Raw genomic sequence first — 19378 nt, forward strand, 5'->3', positions numbered from 1 at the left:
GCCAGGGTGGGCCCTGGCTGAGGGCCCTGAGGGCTCCCTCCTTAGGGTGTGGGTGTGGGGGTGGAGCCTGCTCCATGATCTGCAGCAGCGCCAGATCATGCAGATCACAGAGCTGGAGCTCTCGGGCACCCCCCCGAGACAGGTGGCATGGGCTTAAATAAGCCCACCTGCCTCACCTACCTGACATGTTAGCTCATCAGTATGTGCGCCTTGTGTGATGCATGCGCATGCCTGCCATCACCAACGATGGCGGTGGGGGTGTCCGTAAGGGGTTGATGCTCCCACCGCCATCTTGGGTGATGGCAGGCATTGTGTGCAAACTGAAGGCAGAGGTAGGTGGGGCAGGTGGGCCTATATAAGCCCTGCGCTGCCTCTATCAGGATGGGATGTCGGGGTGAATGGCGCTGTGGCCCCGAGCAGGCTAATGCCCAGGGGCCCAGGCACACCTTGTGCCGGCCCTGGTAAGAGACATGGGAACTTGTTGGGAAGGTATGAGCTTTTCTTTGACCCTCTTTTAGTGAATAACTTTAATTTTGGGAGCATTTCAACCTATTGCTATTTTCTATCTGAACTATTTCTGACCCCAGTATAGATTATAATTGGAGGTTAGCATCTTCACTTTTCCAGATGTGTACAGCCTCTTGTTCCTCAAAAGAATCCTTAAACCTTTCTTTGGATGTAAGTGGTCCCATCCTTTTTTATCCCTTCACCTTTCACCTGAGCTCTGCCAAATGAGTATAGTATTTCCTTGTTTTTAGAAGTCTGACCAGTTTTCCTTGCCAAACAGGTTTCTGTACATACCAAATCCTGAAAGGGGTCTTACCCCTTATATACCCAGTCAGTCACTGTACTCTGCAGGTGATGGCCGCCTGCAGATATCTTATCAGGAGGTCCGTTCCACACAACATACAGAGCGGACCTCTACTGTTGTAGCACTTAACCTATGGAATTCCCTCTCCTTAAATATTAGACGGGTGCCATCTCTGTTACCTTTCCAGTGCCTGCTAAAGACCTTCCTCTTTCAACAAGCCCTTTAAGTAGAAACCTTATCCCAGTCTGTGTCTTTTTTGGAAATTCTTTTAAAGATGTTTTTAAAGATGTTTTTAAAATATGTTTTTAAGATGTTTCAGTTTTAAGATGCTTTTAGTGTTTTGTTTGCTGCCCTGGGCTCCTTCTGGGAGGAACAGCGGGATAGAAATGTATTAAATAAATAAATAATAAATCCTGTGCCCCACCACTGTTCAGCTGGACTGCCCACTGTAGCCCTAATCTTGGGAGTAGCTCATCAGCCACTAACTTGATGGAGGCTGCAGAATAAAAAGGAAACAAAGAGGCAGAGCTTCTTGCTTGTGCTATAAATAGTTTATTTATTTATTTATTTGATTTGATTTCTATCCCGCCCTTCCTCCCAGCAGTAGCCCAGGGCGGCAAACAGAAATGCTAAAAACTAAAACATCATAAAAACAGACCTTAAAATACATTAAAACAAAACAACGTTAAAAACATTTTTTAAAAAAGCTTTAAAAACATCTTTTAAAAAAGGGTTAAAAACATTTAAAAACATATTAAAAAGCAATTCTAACACAGACTGTTCTTAGTTTTCTACAGGCTTTTGGGTTTGATTACTGCTTTCTAAGCTTCCTGCTTGGAAAATTGGAAAGTGCTCGTGCTCTCTGCAGAATTCCAAGCTCACCTGCCCCCAAGCTGGAAAGAAAACTTTGAGTATGTTAAGAATGGTACTCTTTTTAACATTAGTGTGCCTCTTTGATAGCATGTGGTTGCAGAAATGTCGTGCTGTTACATAGGAGTGTAGCGAGACAATTTTCATTGGGTGGGCAGAGAGAAAAACTGGGGAGGCAAAAGGATCGGGGCATTGGTCACTATAAAAGAGGTTTTGGGGGGAAGTGTTCATAGGTAATGACAAAAATAAACTCCAATTTATGCATTTTAATTAGGAATTGACTTATGAAACTTGCCAAAAAACCCACAAGAAATCAATTTTCCACATGCATAGTAGTTGTGTAAACTAAATATCAGTGACTAGGAAGTAAATGTATATTGTGCAAGTCATCCTATCATGATGATCCAAACTGTTAATAAAGTCTAATTCACCATGATTTCTCTGCAAACTTGCAGAGGAACTGTTCACTTGAAATTCCTTCAAATAAGTTACTTTCAAAAGCCATGATTACTAAGTTTGTTTTTCTCTGACGAAGCATTGAACACCTGTATCGCGTCAGCACATGTGCCAAAGTTAAGAATGAATTTTCACACACAGCTATAGATGCACCAAAGGTGAGTCCTTCAGCATACAAAGTGTACATGCATGGAAAGGCTTCCTTGTACAGGTACAATGTTTTAATAAGCTTCCAAACTGTGAATTCAGTTCTTCTGAGACAGCTGCTCCCCAGAACTAACTACCTTGGTCTCCTTTGCCATGCCAAGGAAGCAATTAAGAGATGTTTCACTTTCAAAATTAAATTAATACCTATAAACATCGCTTCTTAATTTTATTAGGCAACCTGATATCAAGAGACAAGCCCTGAGAAATCTCATTCGGTTTGAAGTATTGTTATTTAATGTGGAAGACTTGGATAGTGGTTTGGTGTCCTGAATATATGCCCTCCTTTTACAGAGGGACATGGGTTCTGCAGATAGCTTAAGGTGAATGTGGGAAATGGAGTGGGAAATGAAAATTGAGGAGGCAGAGTGGAAATCTACATGCACTAAATTTCCATATAACACTATATCTGCAGTGACAAAAGAATTGATGTTAAAGGTGGTTCAAAAATTGTATCTAACCCCTGTAAAATTATCCTATATCTCTAAGACTGCCTCCTCTCTTTGTTGGAGGGGTTGCACAGATAAAGGCTCTTTCATGCATATGTGGTGGACCTGTAGTGAGGTTATGAAGTTCTGGGATATAGTGTTTTCAGAAATAGAAAAGATTACAAATATATATATATATAGAGCTCCCAAATTGGCTCTACTAAATTTGCTTCTAAATGAAAATTTGGCCCTAAAGGATAAGCAAGTAATTAAGTTTATGTTAGTGGCAGCCCGGTCTCTTATGCTTGATTTTGGAAGGACTTGAAGGGCATCTCCATCCTCTTGTGGTACAAACTTTTTTGGCAGTTAGCATTAATAGAAAAACTTACACAAAAGATAAAGATTGAAAAAGGCAGAAAACGAAAGGACACATTTGTCGCAGAATGGTGGAGTTTTATTTCCTACACTAATGAGGCAAACAGCAATATAAAAGTTCCCAAGGTTTTCTACAACCTATGGATTTTGTAAAGGTGATTTTTTTGGTCTGTACTATATCCTTTTTCTTTGTATCTAGGTGCATAAAAATTGTATTCTCTCTCTCTCTCTCTCTCTGTCTCTCTCTCTGTCTCTCTCTCTCTCTCTCTCTCTCTCCCTCTCTCTCTCTCTCTCTCCCTCTCTCCCTCTCTCCCTCTCTCTCTCCCTCTCTCTGTGCAGTCAATATATTTTTAATTTCCTGTTTGTGTACCCAGCTGTTTGGGTTGTACAATAATAATACATAAAAGAAAAAATCAATATCTATAAACATCACTTTTCATAAAGAAATACTTGACAGCATGTTACATAGGAACTGTATGTCTCTCCAAACTACAGGTGCTAGAATTAACAGTACAAGCACACAACCTATGTTCTATAGAAAGGCCCTGGGCTAGCCTGCTAATATGGCTTCTAATGGCTCTACCAGCAAATCTCACACACCCTATTTTGGTAGTATAAGTTCACATGAGAAAAGTTAAACAAGGTGAATTATTTATAATGATCTTTCACACAATTGGGTGGAGGTCTAAGACTCTATAGCAACCTTACACTCTTCAAAACCATTTTGAAATGGAAGCAGCTTAAAAGGATTGAAAGGATATATTTTTCAACTTTTTTAACAAACTAGGGAAGAAATGCCCCCCCCCCCAATATTCCAGCTCCCCATTGTCTGGGCTAAATTAGTAAGATCCCATTAGGCTTCCTGGACCTTGGACAGCCAGCTCACTCAGCTCTCTGCTTCTTCTCATATCCTCCCCTGGACTAGACTAGGTTAGGCTGCTGCTCAATCTATGCCCAAAAGGCTAGGCACACCCACCAGATGCACTAAAAACACCCACCACCTACAGAAGCTGGCTGAGCGCTACAGGGGATGGGGAGATGCATTGCAGTGCATAACAGTACTGTCCTTCCCACCTTTCCTTCCTCCAATTGCAAATTCTTAGGTTTGCCAACTCCCTCCCCTGTTCATCAAGATTTGTGTTCACTTCATTCACACTTTTAACTCTTATATTTGCGGTGTTCACATTCCCTAGGTAACTTTGCCCTGCCCCTCTCTTAGGCTGCCTAAACAGTATTTGTAAAAGCTCTACTGAAGTTTTAACCTATTACAATGCTAGAAATTTGGGGACTGAAAGAAAATTTAATTGCGGGGGCAGAATTATCATTGGGGGTAACACCCTCATTTCCCACCCACCCCTGATTGCTACACCCCTGCTGTTGCATTTTGGCTGATCTGTCTGTACGTGCTGGGGGAATGGCCTGCTCATAAATTGGATTCTGAATTGGATAATATAATATGGATCTTGGTCTGTACCAAACTGCCGATGTTGCCTGACTTAAGTTCTAAGGACCTTTTCTCAGTTGCTTTGATAACATAGCAGTTGTAATGCTGTCCTAGCTAGAGCTTTTCATGAAAGCAACACTCGTCAGCCAAGACAAATGTATCCACTATTAAATGGAGCCTTGTAGAAGGAATCACCAGTACAATGCCAGTTTACTACTTAGTGAAAAATTGCAGATAGCTGCAATCCAGAAGTAACTACAGTAGGGCCTCACTCATACGGCAGGTTACGTTCCAGGCCTCCGCCAAAAAGTGAAAACCACCGGAAAGTGGGGCCCTACTGTATTCCACCCATTGCACTCCAGCTGACAGCGATCAGCTGGAGCATGTGAGCTCCCTGTGCTACAGCTGATTGCGTGCTACAGCTGTAGCATGGGGAGCTCCAGCCGCTGCACTACAGCTGACAGCAATCAGCTGTAGCGCAGAGAGCTCTTGCCACCACGCTCCAGCTGACAGCAATCAGTTGTAGCACGTGAGCGCTACACTGATTGCGTGCTACAGCTTATCAGCTGTAGTGCTGGGAGCTCGCGCGCTACAGCTAGTTGCTGTCAGCTGGAGCACGGTGGCTGGAGCTCCCCGTGCTGCAGCTGATTGCCCTGCTGAATAGTAGAGTTGGAAGGGGCCTATAAGGCCATCAAGTCCAACCCCCTGCTCAACCTCCTACTGGTGCTGCCGTATTAGCGAAACGCCAAAAAGCAGGGCTCGGGGGTATATGTTAATATCTTTTATTTTTTATCTTTTGTTAGCATCACCTAAAATAGAGTAGTGGGTTGTATCCCCCTACTGTTGCTTCTTAATGGAGTAAACCATGCCTTTGTTCTTCAATCTTAGAATGAAATTACCATCACACTTTGGATGTGTCTTGCTTTAAGCATGCACTACTAAAGTCTGTCAAATTGTTTGTATAAATATTGTGTGTCCATAGGGCACATACTGTACATGTTCTGGGTGCTCGTTAAATTATACTGGAATGCTAATAGGTGATTACTATCTGATGTCTGTGTCTGCTAAAAAGTAGCAATTTTATTACTGCTTCCATTTTTAATGTTTAGTGCCATCTCTGTGCAGGTACCAACTGAACATATTTACACAGTCTCTGCCCTGATTGCTGATTTTTGTTTCCTTAGCTAATTCATATCACTGATAAGAATTGTAGAACTTGTTATAGTGGTGCAAGGAGAAACTGAAGCAGGCTCCTGTTGTGGAACTCTTGCAACCTGATTCTGTGCTTGTTTACTCGATAGTGTTCAGGATCAAGCTACATGCTATACAGGATCTCTCAACATTTTTCTTTTTTAATGAAAGCTCACTTGAGCAGCATTGCTGGGGAGAGCAAATTTGAACTCTTCCCTCCTCCATTGCTGTTTTCCCAATCAGCATCACCTCCCCCCCCCCCCCGGTGCCCAGCTGCTGCTTCACATTGAGGGGAGATAATACCGTTAACCATGTTTTTTGCTATTGTGAAGCAAGCAGCATCTGGTGCATGGGTGTCGTTTTTATAGTGGAAGATAGGAGGGGGAAAGGGTTCAACTGGTGTTATCAACATTGAGGCAGTGCTCCCCCCCCCATTATTGCATTACATTAAAAGAGAAAATATTGAACTATCTGACCACTGATGTCCTGTGTAGCCTGTAATTTAGTCCATAGTGCAGTGCTTATTCCCAAATACAAATATATCTCTGGCTTAAGCTTTATTGGAGCTAAAACACCAATGTTATGTAGTCTTTTGCACTTTGACCAGGTATTATCTGTAAAATATTTATATTTATCGACCCTGTCAGGGTGTTCAGGGCAACTTACAAGATGACAAAATAAAAAATCTAATGTAAAAACAACACAGATGGAATGCAAACAACATGGAACAATTCAAATGACAGTAAAAACAAAAGATACCATCAGTCTTCAAGAACAAACAAAACTATGGGTTTCTGTTTAAATATTTATAAACCACACTTTGTAAAAATACATGGCAGCATACGCCAAACAAAAATTACAGCAATAAAAACGTAAGTAAAAACATCCATAAATACTGGTTGATTAAAAGAAAATTCACGTTTCAGAGACCTGTCTAAATAACACCATTTTTAGGCAATATCTAAAAGATGGCAGGGATGATTCTTTATGAACTTCTACTGCCAGGAAGTTCCACAGGGCAGAGCCTGCCACACTAAAGGCTTCATCCCTAGTAAAGGCTGACTGAATCTCAGGAGTGTGGGGACCCACAAGATTCAGCGATTAAAGTGGAACACAAGGGTTGTATCTAGTGCTAGTCCTACTCAAGAGTAGACCCATTGAAATTAATTGCCATGGTAGATTTCATTCCATAAATATCAGTGGGCCTACTCTGAGTAAAACCTAGTCGGATGCAACTCAGTATTTTTCAAATCTTAAACACTGGGTGCCGAAGGCTTGGCTGAATGTCAAAGACAAAACTAGCAGTCAAAAACTTAGATGCCTGGGAAGTAACTTGGGCTGTGTGAAGAGTTCCAAAGTGTGAGTGTACTACAACAGAAAAGGCCTTGTTTCAAGTAACTAGCCACGTCACTCCTTCAGGAGGGAACCTGAAGTGGCGCCTCCGTGGATAATCATGTAGGAGCTTCAGGAGCTGTTCTGTTTAAGGCTATAAAGTTTAAAATGAACATTTTGAATTGTGTTTGGAAACAAACTAGTGGAGATTTTTATTGTTTGGCATACTTGTGCACCACCTACTAATCAAAGTTCTCGAGGTAGCATACAGTATATTTAAATACAAAGAAATAAACAAGAGTTACAGTGGAGAGGCAAAAGTGTATATCAGTTTTGCCCTAAGCTGTTCTAGCTGCTGTTCTGCTTCTGAATATCTGTGCTATGGCAGATCTTGAAGTACATGGTTGCTGTAGCAGCCTCACACAGGGTGGGGCTTCTTCATCTGGCGGCTGCTGTCTCTTGCAGTTTTGGCCCTGGTGGTAGATGCAAGAAGCTCTGGGGGAACAAAGATGCTTACAAACCTCCCAAGCCTTTAGATGTTCCAGCTGCTGCTGTGCTTTGCTTTTAAGCACTGGGCTGAATATGACCAAATTTTCAAGCCCAGATGAATAACCAGGCAGCCATGTTTTGAGCCATTTGAAGTTTGCAAACAGTCTTCAAACGCAGGCACACATATAGCATGTTGCAGTAATCTAACTGGGATGTAGCTAAGGCATGGGTAGCTGTGGCAAGATCTGGTTTTCTCTGGAATGGCTGCAGCTGACCAAAGTTGATGAAAGACACTTTGAGCTACAGACTCCACTCTAAAGGTATCCTCAAGCTGAGGACCTGATATATCAGAAGGGAGTGTGTCTGCATCTAAAACGGACCCATGTGCATATTATATCTTTAGTTCTATTCCTAGGATTACCTGAGTTGGCTGTTTCGTCAGTCTACATGCTTGTTACTTCAAGGATGTTAATGATAAATCATACCATTTCACTTGTTTTCCTTGTCTTTTTGCAGAGATGCTACAGTTTGTCAGCAACCAGGTCGGAGAGTTTCCAGATCTGTTTTCTGAACAGTTGTGTGGATCCTTCCAGAGCAACAGTGTATGTAATGGTGGAACGTCAGATCCTTCATCACAAAGGCCCTACAGCCAGGGTCAGCTACAGTCCTTCTCACCTAATGCAGCTTCTCCCCAGCTTCAGACTGTGCAAGTGAAGGTGTCTCAGACAACTGCTGCAGCACCTCCTCCTCAGCGAACTGCACCTGCTCTTCAGCCTCGTCCTCAGGTTCAGCCTCAGCTCCATCAACAGACTGTGATGATTGCTCCAACTTTCAGCTCTGCTCCACAGACCCGGATCATTCAGCAGCCTCTAATATATCAAAACGCAGCCACAAGTTTTCAAGGTAACTTGTAAGGGCATCATAGTATCAAGCAGTATTATGTGTAGGTAGCCATTAATTGCTTGCCGTCATCTTCAAGCAAAGCTAAGAGCGTCTGGATAAACAGCAGTATTTAAAGACATTGCTCCTTAGCGGAAGGAGCATTAGAGAAGTTTCTAATAATGCTTGAAATGTTTCTAAACGTGTGTGAGTTTGCTAGGATCTCACTGGCAAATTGGAGAAGCTTGGCATTTGAGAAGATGAAGGGCATTGGGGGACGGCAACACCAGGGAGTAGGGATTGATCTTAAATAGGGTGGAGTAACGCATAGGAAGCACTCAGAATAACTATGTGAAATATATAATTGCAAAGTAATGTGTAATTACACAATTTGTCATTTACCTTTATCACTTCAAGTGTTGGAAGTATGAGAAAATAAACACGTGGAGGAGACAGTAGGGACCCCACCATCACTACCCCTTCCTGTTGCAGAGTTCTAAAATGCGTGGGGAGCCTCCATGGATATAAAAGGCCTCCATGCTTCAGGCAGTCACCTTTCATGAGCTGGAAGGCGATAAACAATGATGGGGGGCAGGACTAGCACACTTGTCCCACTCACTCCTCCCCCCCCCAGGGCTTATGTGTTTACATTCCTGATTTTTTAACGTCTAAAGAAGGCTTATGAGTGATCCCTGGGCTCTTCTGTAAGAGTGTGACAGTTTCTCATTCTTGGCTGTCTCTCCAATATTCTCATCTTCTTTATTTGTTTATAAAAGTATTTATAAAAACTTTTTAAAATAAAGAATATCTTCCTCTTGTTCTATTTAAAATATTCTGTATTGGTTTTGTGGCTTTCTAATCTTTATCATATTAATGATACGTAGAATTCTCTAAGAATAATCAATTAATTTAGTTCATAAATTCTGATTTTATTTGTATCTTGTACTCCATGTTGCCTCTTTGCAGCAGAACATCCAGCTGGTGTCTTCCTGTGCTTCTGGTTCAGTCCTGTATTACATGTCTGGGACTGTGGAATATTTTATTTATGTTTGAAATATATCTCCTGCCAGCACATCTTTAATCAATGAAACATCATAATAGTAAGCTATCATGGGTGGATCCAGACCTTACATATACAGAGCTCAGCTAGAGGGATGCTGTGCTGGTGGAATGATGGAGTTAATTTTTTGTCAATTCCTCCTTATCCCTGCAGACCCTTGTGTTCCCTGGCAATCTGCTCTGGAGGATTGGGAGACTCCTGGTACAGCACAGGAGACAGTCCTAGGGGCTGTAGGGGGAAGAGGGAACTGGTAAATATTGCCTTCCCCTCCCTCCCTTTCTCCAGCAGTTGCCATAGAAGGACATGTCTTGAGCCAACCCCGTATATTTAAAAACGTCCCAAACTAGAACAGTAAAAATTACTTTTAAGAACATGTAACAGCTGCAGAAATGTTCACTGACACTTCAGTAAGATTTGGGCAGTTACAAGACATTTCCATCTGTTCACTGGAACAGAACTGCGTCCACTAACTTCATGAAGGCCAGCACTTTCAGAAAATGCTCTGACCCTTGTGCCATCCATCCTTATTTGAAGTGTTGCAAGTGCTATGAGTGTGGTCCCCTCTGATCTCCCCATTGCATCAGGAGGCTCTCTGAAGCTACTAGAAAAGACTAGGAAACTCTTGCAAGGAACATGGGAAGCCCCTGTTAACCAAATGGACCGGACAAGTTTGGGTTGAACTACCATGCGTGACTAGACTGGGAACTAGAAATGCTGAAGCAGTATTCTTGATCTCCAAAATGAGAATCATCTGGATGAACCCTTTTTTTAATCTTTAAATGTATATCCAAGGATAGAAAACTTTACAAGGGAGTGGGTTGAGTGTTCAATGAGAGTTAAAGTATTGAACGTAGTCTTTATTTCTTTATTGTGAGCAACATCCCTTTCAAGGAAGTTTATTTAGGGAATGATTGATGTGAATTTATTGTAGACTTTTTTTCATTGTCTTGTGAACTTGCAACAGAAACTAAATTTATGATTGACAGTAAGCACATCTACTGGGAAGTAAATTTACAGTGCCTTGCAAACGTACTCAGACCCCTGACCAATGCTCTCATATTACTGAATTGCAAATAGTACATTGTAATTTCGTTCTGTATAATATTTTATTTTGAAACACTGAAACTTAAAATCAATTACTGTAAGGTGGCATTGGTTTTATGTTGGGAAATGTTTGTAAGAAACATAAAAAAACTGAAACGTGTTGCTTGCATAAATATTCAACCCCTGTGCTGTGGAAGCTCCCAGTTTACACAGATGAAAGAAATTGCCCTATTGAGGACACAGTTACCTTACCATTGGCCTCCACCTGTGAACCATTAAAGTTGCTGTCACATTGTCAGGATAAAACCCCCACTGTTGAAGGATCATTGGTCAGGCTGTGGATCTGAAGGAAAATGGAAACCAAAGAGCATTCTACAGAAGTGAGAGATTATGTAATACAAATGCATAGATTAGGAAAAGGGTACAAAATAATATCCAAGTGTTTGGATATCCCAGGGAGCACAGTGGGATCAATAATCAGGAAGTGGAAGCTGCATCCCACCACCCAGGCACAGCCAAGAAAAGGCCGTCCCTCAAAACTCAGCACGCAGAACAGGAAGAAGACTTGTGAGAGAAGCCACAAGAGAGGCCAACAATCACTTTGAAGGAGCTACAGAGTTCAGTGGATGGGAGTGGAGTAATGGTGCACCAGTCAACCATATCAGGAGCTCTGCATAAAACTGGCCTGTATGGGAAGGTGGCAAGAAAGAAGCCGTTACTCCAAAAGTACCATCTGAAAGCACGTCTGGAGTTTGCCAGAAAGCATGAGAGTGCCCCAGGTGCGATGTGGGAAAAGGTTTTGTGATCAGATGAGACCAAGGTAGTTTTTTGGCAAAACTCAAAGCGCTGTGTGTGGTGAAAACCTAACACTGCCTATGCCTCAAGCCACACCATCCCTACAGTGAAGTATGGTGGTGGAAGCATCATGCTGGGGGGATGCTTCTCATCAGCAGGGACTGGGCATCTTGTTACAATTGAAGAAAGAATGGATGGAGCAAAATAAAGGGTAATACTTCAAGAGAACCTGCTTCAGTGCACTAAAAAACTGAAGCTTGGGAGAAAATTCACTTTTCAGCAGGACAATGATCCCAAGCACAAGGCCAAAGCAATGATGGAGAGGCTCAAGAACAAAAAGGTGAATGTCCTACAGTGGCCCAGTCAAAGTCCTGATCTCAATCTCATTGAGAATCTGTGGTGCTCTTTGAAAATTGTGGTCCACAAGTGACATCCAACCAACCTGAACAACCTGGAGCGAATCTGCCAAGAAGAGTGGACCAAAATTCCTCCGACACTGTGTACAAAGCTGATACATACCTGCCCCCAAAAAATCAAAGCTCTTATTGCAGCGAAAGGTGGCTCTACCAAATATTAATGTGTGAGGGTTGAATACTTACGCAAAAAACGTGTTTCAGCTTTTTTGTTTCTTACAACATTTCCCAACATTCCCAACCAATGTCACCTTACTATAATTGATTTTGGTTTCAGTGTTTCAAAGTAAAATATCATACAGAACGAAATTACAATGTACCATTTGTAGTTCAGTAATATGAGAGCAACAGCTGCTTTAGCACAGTGGGGAGGAGAGCCTGGTGGGAGTCCAGAGTCTGTGAGTTCAAATCCCCGCTTGTGTCTCCTGGGTGTCAAGGGTCAGCTAAAGATCACCCCATAGGGAGTGGCTCAGGGGTTACATGCCCTGCTTACCTGTGCAGCCGTGGGCAAGCTGCATAGTCCCAAGGAGCCCAGTTGCCCCCCAGCTAGCAGTTGCGGACAAGGAAGGGGCTGGCTTGTGCAGCTGTGGCAAGCTGAGCAGGCCGTAGCCAGCTGGGGAGGACTAGCCTCAGAGGGAGGCAATGGTAACCCCCCTCTGAATACCGCTTACCATGAAATCCCTATTCATAGGGTCGCCATAAGTCAGGATCAACTTGAAGGCAGTCCATTTCCATTTCAATATGAGAGCATTGGTCAGGGGTCTGATTACTTTTGCAAGGCACTGTGATTGAAATCAATAGGACTGGTTCTATGTAAGTGTGTCTAGAATTGGGTTGTAAGCTAAAATGAGATGCTGATGCTAGCAGTGTTTAAAAACCCCCACAACAGCTGGTCCAAATAAATGTGACTGGGGCTAGACAATATTTCTGGATCTGTTTTCCTGTGACTGTTCCACTTGCAGCTGGTTTTTAAGTTCTTCACAGATTGCTTTGCTGGATCTGTTGTTGCTAAGAGGAAGTATCGGTGAAAAACTTACAGCAGCTTATGGATAGGGACCTGGTAGAACACTGGCCATGAATGAGAGATCAGGGATTGCAATTTAGCATTGTGAGAACTGTGGCCTTCCTTCAGCATAAGCCTGTTTAGGCAGTTTCTCAGATTTTTCTTGTTTTCCTTTTAGTGCTGCAGCCCCAGGTTCAGAGTCTGGTAACTTCCTCCCAAGTTCAGCCAGTCACCTTCCAGCAGCAGGTGCAGACCATGCAAGCTCAGAGGGTATTGACACAGACTGCCAATGGCACCATCCAGACATTGACCCCGGCCACAGTCCAGGCAGTAGCTGCCCCTCAGGTCCAGCAGGTTCCAGTGAGTAGTTTTATTTTGCACTGTTCTTTGGGAAGGATTAGTTTTGTGCATGTCAGAGACATGTATGTTTATGTAGGAACTTTCCTTTCTTTTCCAAGTCAGGAAGTAACACTTGAGATTAGGAGGCCATACTATTGGTGAAGTCCCTTAGGTTTAGATCAGTGATGGCTAAATTGTGGGATAATATAGCCATAGAAAAATGAAGAGCAGTGAACTGATATCAAAAGAAGGTCAGTGAAGGATTTGGGGGGGGGGAATAGCCAACTTTTTCAAACTACGAGATGTAAAGCTGTACTTATAAAACGTTGGGTTTTGAAAATTTTGTTACGTGCCAGCTACAGTTAAATGGAAGGGGAAAGAATTTGAGACAATAGGATATCCCTTGTTTCACTTCTAGCAGATGCACTTTTTAGAACTGTCTCCATGACCTCAGGTGTTAGAACTTGCTCTTTGTACAGAAAGAAAGAAGGGATCAGATTGATGCACCGGGTGCCACAGTGGAATCCAGACTCATTATTGATGGCACAGCTGTTGCCATACAGTTACTAATGTTCTCAAGGTCTCCCATAATGTACTGGATCGGCTCATTGGCAAGTTCATCTTGGCCTTGGCATTTGCAGAAAGGAGTATGGGGTGGAGATATATTGAAGTAATAGTTACAGATACATTGAAACTTGCAAACTGGGACTCCATGCAGTCACACAGAAGTCTGTTATAAATTTCCCCCCCAGTTGCTTCAGTGTTTCAGTAGTGCTTTTTTTGCTGTGCTAAATTTTAACTGTCTCTTCTGCTAGGTCCTTGTCCAGCCACAGATAATCAAGACAGATTCTCTTGTCTTAACAACACTGAAAGCTGATGGCAGTCCTGTTATGACTACTGTTCAAAATCCAGCCCTCACAGCACTGACGACGCCTATTCAGACAACAGCCCTGCAGGTGTTGTGGGATTCTTTGCTTTACCTTCCCTAATATGCTCCTTCCTTTTAGGGTTCCTTTCCATAGGGCCTTTTTAAAAGTACATGTAAGGATTACAGTAGGCATGCCCATCTTGGAAAGAAGACTGTTGTATGACAGAGATCTTTAAGTGGCTGTCAACTTCATGAGTTCTTTGTCCTTTCATTGCTCAATAAAGATCCTTTTTACTTCCCAAGGTCTTTTAAATCATGTTATCGTTTTTAATTCAGTTTTTGCTTCGTGCTACCCAGGTTATCTCTAAATAACTTCTGTAAGTGAAATTCTATTACATGTAGTAATGTCTGGAGAGGTCCATCATATTTCATGGTAACAGCAGATCCTCATAACAAGGGAATGACCTCCTGTAATGGATGTAGAAATGCGCAGTGTGGTGTGCTTCTCATATGGACATTTTTTGGCTTTGATTTGCCCCCCACATAGTGATTAGTTTAGGGGCTCTTTCCAATATTCAGTGCAGATGTTTTTGTGGTGTGTGCTATGTTTGTTCCTCTTCAGATTCTGAAACAATTCTATTTGCTTAGTGTGACAGAGAGGACAAGAAGTTTGACACCACTAAGAAGAGTTATTTGGGCCAGAGGAGGCTTGGTCTCTTGACTCTTTTTTTTTTTTTTACCTTAAAAACAGACTTGATACACTTGAATGGTTTCATGGCTTACAGTCCTACAAATGGAAGCCCTTGTCAGTCCCTGTAATGTCTATGGGTGACTGTTGGGGCAAGAGCAATGCACTGCCAGATATTTGTACCTAGTGGTGGTGTTACTCCAGGAAATTGTCCAGAAATGCTAATGAATTCTTAAGAACATATGAAGGTGCTTTTGTAATGAATTAGATGCTTGGTTCATCTAGTCTAGGACTGGAGAATCTGTGACCCTCCTGATGTTGCTGGATTATGTCTTACATCATCCCTGACCATTGGCCATGCTGGCTGTAGCTGATGGGAGTTGGAGTCCAATAGCGTCTGGAAGGTCAAAGGTTCCCCACCCTGATCTAGCCCCAGATTGTCTACCCTGACAGAGAATGGATTTCCAAGGTCTCGAGTAGCTTAGATATCTCCATGTGAGTTTAGCTCCCCCTATTGTTCAAAGGCAGGAAACTCTTTTGGAAGCATCACCCTCTCCTGATTGAGATGGAATATGAGCTGAGAGTTATTGGCATGTTGAGGACACCATGGCCTAAATCCCTGAATGACAGTTCCCAGTGACTTCATATGATGTAAAACATCAAATCAAATCTTTATTTACAGTCGATAGACCCATAGGAGAGGATGATACAAAAGAAAGATAGTACATAATGATGAGCATATAATATAACTTTAGGAAGGCTGTTGTTAACAGAATTTGAAGATTAGTGCTGGGAGAGGCCCTTACGTTTCTGTTGGATTGAATAAATATATTTAGCAACTTGCATGGTGTTTTGTTTATCAGTACCAGATAGTAGGTATGCAACTGATACTTCTGGAGACTTATGGGAAATTTTTAGCAGTAGATCTTTGAGATATTTGGATCGAAGTTGTGAATACAGGGGGCAAGCAAAAAGACTATGGGAGAGAGTTTCTATATCTATACCACAAGGGCATATGCGTTGTTCATATGAGATCCCCTTGAACCTCCCTTCGAGAATCGCTGAGTATAGAACATTGAATCTTGCTTTTGAAAACGCTTGTCGAAATTTGGGGATTGTGAGGTGATCTAAGTATATACTTAATTTTTCAGGGGGGAGATTCAAATTCAGATATAGTGGAGAACATCTTTTAGACGCTTGGGTAAATGTTATCTGATAATCGATGTCCTTGATTCTTGAGCGGATTATTGTTAATGCGTCTTTAGGAAGTTGAGATCTTAAATACTCTTTTGAGAGGCCTATATGGCGTAATTTCGATTCCAGTTTGGAATTCCATTTGGAATGGCAATTGTCATTCCAGAGTAGAGTTATTAAATTGGGCGTGGATTCGGATGAAATTCTAACCCAGTAGTTAACGGTTATCAGCCAAGCCTGACATTCCATTGATAGAAAACCGCATTCCAATCTGAGAGCTGCCGAGGGCACGCATCTGGGAACTCCTAATAAACGTCTTAAGAAGAAAGATAGAATTACTTCAATTGAGGGGTCCCAGGAGTGAATCCAAATTGGGGCTCCGTATAGAATTTGTGGGATAATTTTACTTTTAAATATTTGCAAAATCGCAGGGATAAATTGCCCTCCTTTATAATAGAAAAATCGAATCAAACTATTTAGGGAATACTTTATTTGCCTTAAGGTTGTTTTTATATGGAAAGCCCAATTCTTTGAGGAATGGAAATTTATTCCAAGATATTTGTAATGTGAGACTTGTTCTATAGAATGATTATTTACAATCCAAAGTGGAGTACTTATTCGCTTGGAGAAAACCATAATTTTTGTTTTGTCAAAGTTGATTTTTAGATGATTCACTGCACAGTACGACATAAAAGCCTTTAAAGTGCGTTTTAAACCTACTTTTGACAATGAAAGGAGCACGGCGTCGTCAGCATAAAGTAAGAGGGGACATCGCACATCTGCTAGCTTAGGGGAATGAAAATCGTGGGAAAGGCAGCTTTCGTTCAGATCATTTAGGAACAGGTTAAAAAGGAACGGCGCGAGTATGCAACCTTGTCTGACCCCTTTTTCAGTGGGAATAGAATTTGATAGCCCTCCCTCTTTTCCACAACGGATACGCAAGGAAGTTTGTTGGTGAAGCTGGAAAATCAGAAACAAAAGTCTTTTATCAATTGAAGAGTTGGATAATTTTGCCCAAAGAATATCGCGGGGGATTGAATCAAATGCCGCCTTTAAGTCTATAAAGGCAACAAATAGTCCATTTCCCTTTTGTTTACTATATTTTTCAGCTAGGTGTTGTAGAATCAAGCAGTGGTCCAGGCTCGAAGAGCCTTTTCTGAATCCTACTTGTTCCTTGCCAAGTATATTTTGTTCGTTCATCCATTGCTGGAGCTTTTCTTTCAGATATGACGCGTAGAGCTTGGCTATTACTGGTAGGAGGCTTATTGGTCGATAGTTAGATGGATCCTCTCTATCGCCTTTTTTAAAAATAGGGATAACAATAGCCTCCTGCCATGAAGATGGAAAAATGCCTGAGTCATTGAGGCTGGTGAAGAATTTTGCTAGTAAAGGGGCCCACCAATCTGGAAAATTTGTTAAGAGTTCGGGGAGAATGTTGTCAGACCCAGGGGCTTTGCCAGATTTTAATCCAGCGATTAAGGTCTTGATTTCAATTGGGTCAACTGGTGGCCAGGATGTGAGTGACTGCATATCTAGGGAAAAGGAAATGTTAGGTACTCTGGGGGGGGCGTTTTTAAATAAGGTCGAGAAATAGCTTTCCCATGTATACGAGGAGATATTACAGAATACTGGACGGGAGGGTCTGAAAGCTTTCGTAACTATAGACCAAAACTTTTTGGAATTTTTTGTCCTTGATGCTCTAATTAGATTATTCCATTCCTCTCTCTTTGCATTGTTTTTTTTTTAATTTTTAACATCATAGGGGACAGAATAGAACCCTGCTCGGCCCACAACACAAATGCCAAGGGGCCGAGCAGGAGTCTCCTAATGCTGCGTTCTGGTGGTAACCTGCAAGTTAGAACAGAACCACTGTAATGCAGTGCCCACAGCTCACAGAGCCAAATTTATTTTTAACTTGGTTATTGCTGTCTTTTTAGACTTTAGTTGGTGGTAATGGTACCATCTTGACCACAATGCCTATGATGATGGGAGGGCAGGAGAAGATGCCCATCAAACAGGTACCTGGTGGTGCCAAGCAAGCAGAACCACCGAAGGAAGGAGAGAGGCGAACAACTCATAATATCATTGAGAAGCGATATCGATCATCTATAAATGACAAAATCATAGAACTGAAGGATCTGGTCATGGGAACAGATGCCAAGGTAAGAGTTGCCTAGTGGCTGAAATCAAGAAGACTGCTGTGATTTCAAACCCGGTTGACAATATGCTTGTAGTTGGCAAGTGATAATTCTTTGCTTCTTAGTGAGATCAGCTGTTGCTGAGTCAGTATGAACATAAGAAGAGCCTGCTGGATAAGGCCAGTGACCCATGTAGTCCAGTATCCTGTTATCACAGTAGCCATTTAGATGCCTATGGAAAGCCTGCAAGCAGAATTTGAGCGTAACAGCACTCTCTTCTCTTTCAGTTTCCAGCAACTGGTATTCAGAAGCATACCGCCTCTGACTGTGGAGATAGAGCATAGCCATTGTTGCTAGTAACCATTGATATTCTTATCCTCCATGAATTTGTTTAATCCTATTTTAAAGCCATCCAAAATTCATATGGAATGTTGGTCTCCTGTGATAGATGCCAGATGCATTTGAATCTAATCACTTGGGTTTTCTTCCCCATAATTGGGTAAATCACCACAAATTTGATTTATAAACGTGCTGAAAGAGCATTTGATGGCACTATTAATAAAAATATTTATTACATTATTCTCTTTAAAGTGTGCAAATTCTTTGCAGATGCACAAGTCTGGCGTACTGAGAAAGGCCATTGACTATATTAAATACCTGCAGCAAGTTAATCAGAAGCTGCGACAAGAGAACATGGTCCTGAAGCTGGCTAACCAGAAAAACAGTAAGTGGTTAGAACAGAAGATAATGCGGCTATTTAAGTGCTGTTTGATCCCCAGCTTCACCATTTGATAATGTGTATTATTGGTTGCCCAGTTTTGTGTGGACAGGTGAACTGAGCAAGGGAAAGCATGTGGTAGAAGAGTGAATGACAGGCAGCATTGTGAATGTGAGTAGTTAATCTTTGCAATCTCTGGTCTTTACAGAGCTGTTGAAGGGGTTTGACCTAAGCAGTCTGGTGGACAATGACGTGGATCTGAAGATAGATGACTTCAACCAAAATCCTCTGTTGATGTCTCCTCCAGCCTCTGATTCAGGGTCACAAGCAGGCTTTTCTCCTTACTCAATTGATTCAGAACCAGGAAGCCCATTGCTGGATGATGCAAAGGTAGTTAACATTCTAAAGCATAATACAAAGGGAATCGCATATAAGGGTTGTGTGTTACTTTTGGACAAAGGACCCATTGGTGGTATGCATGCTGGCTGAGATTCTGATCATGTGCTTGACATGAAAAAGCTGTAATTAACTATGATTTTGGAAGAAGACATGATTCAGAAGACAAAGATTAATCAGCTCCATTACATTATCATTACCTGCCAGACTAGGCTATCAAAAAGCCTAATAAAAGACTTAGTC

The 19378-nt window shown here is 41.9% G+C and overlaps 1 protein-coding gene across 1 annotated transcript in view; it reads left to right on the forward strand.

Annotated features, from left to right (window-relative positions):
- SREBF2 (sterol regulatory element binding transcription factor 2) overlaps positions 1 to 19378 on the forward strand; it is a 56619-nt gene that overhangs the window by 11455 nt on the left and 25786 nt on the right. The window contains exons 2-7 of the mRNA XM_061639305.1: positions 8117 to 8503; positions 12973 to 13154; positions 13949 to 14089; positions 17821 to 18045; positions 18631 to 18745; positions 18948 to 19129. Of these exons, the coding sequence (XP_061495289.1) occupies positions 8117 to 8503; positions 12973 to 13154; positions 13949 to 14089; positions 17821 to 18045; positions 18631 to 18745; positions 18948 to 19129 (1232 nt within the window). The remainder of the gene's footprint in view (positions 1 to 8116; positions 8504 to 12972; positions 13155 to 13948; positions 14090 to 17820; positions 18046 to 18630; positions 18746 to 18947; positions 19130 to 19378) is intronic.

The sequence above is a fragment of the Rhineura floridana genome, chromosome 8 (assembly GCF_030035675.1).
Source record: "Rhineura floridana isolate rRhiFlo1 chromosome 8, rRhiFlo1.hap2, whole genome shotgun sequence".
NCBI classification, from domain to species: domain Eukaryota; kingdom Metazoa; phylum Chordata; class Lepidosauria; order Squamata; family Rhineuridae; genus Rhineura; species Rhineura floridana.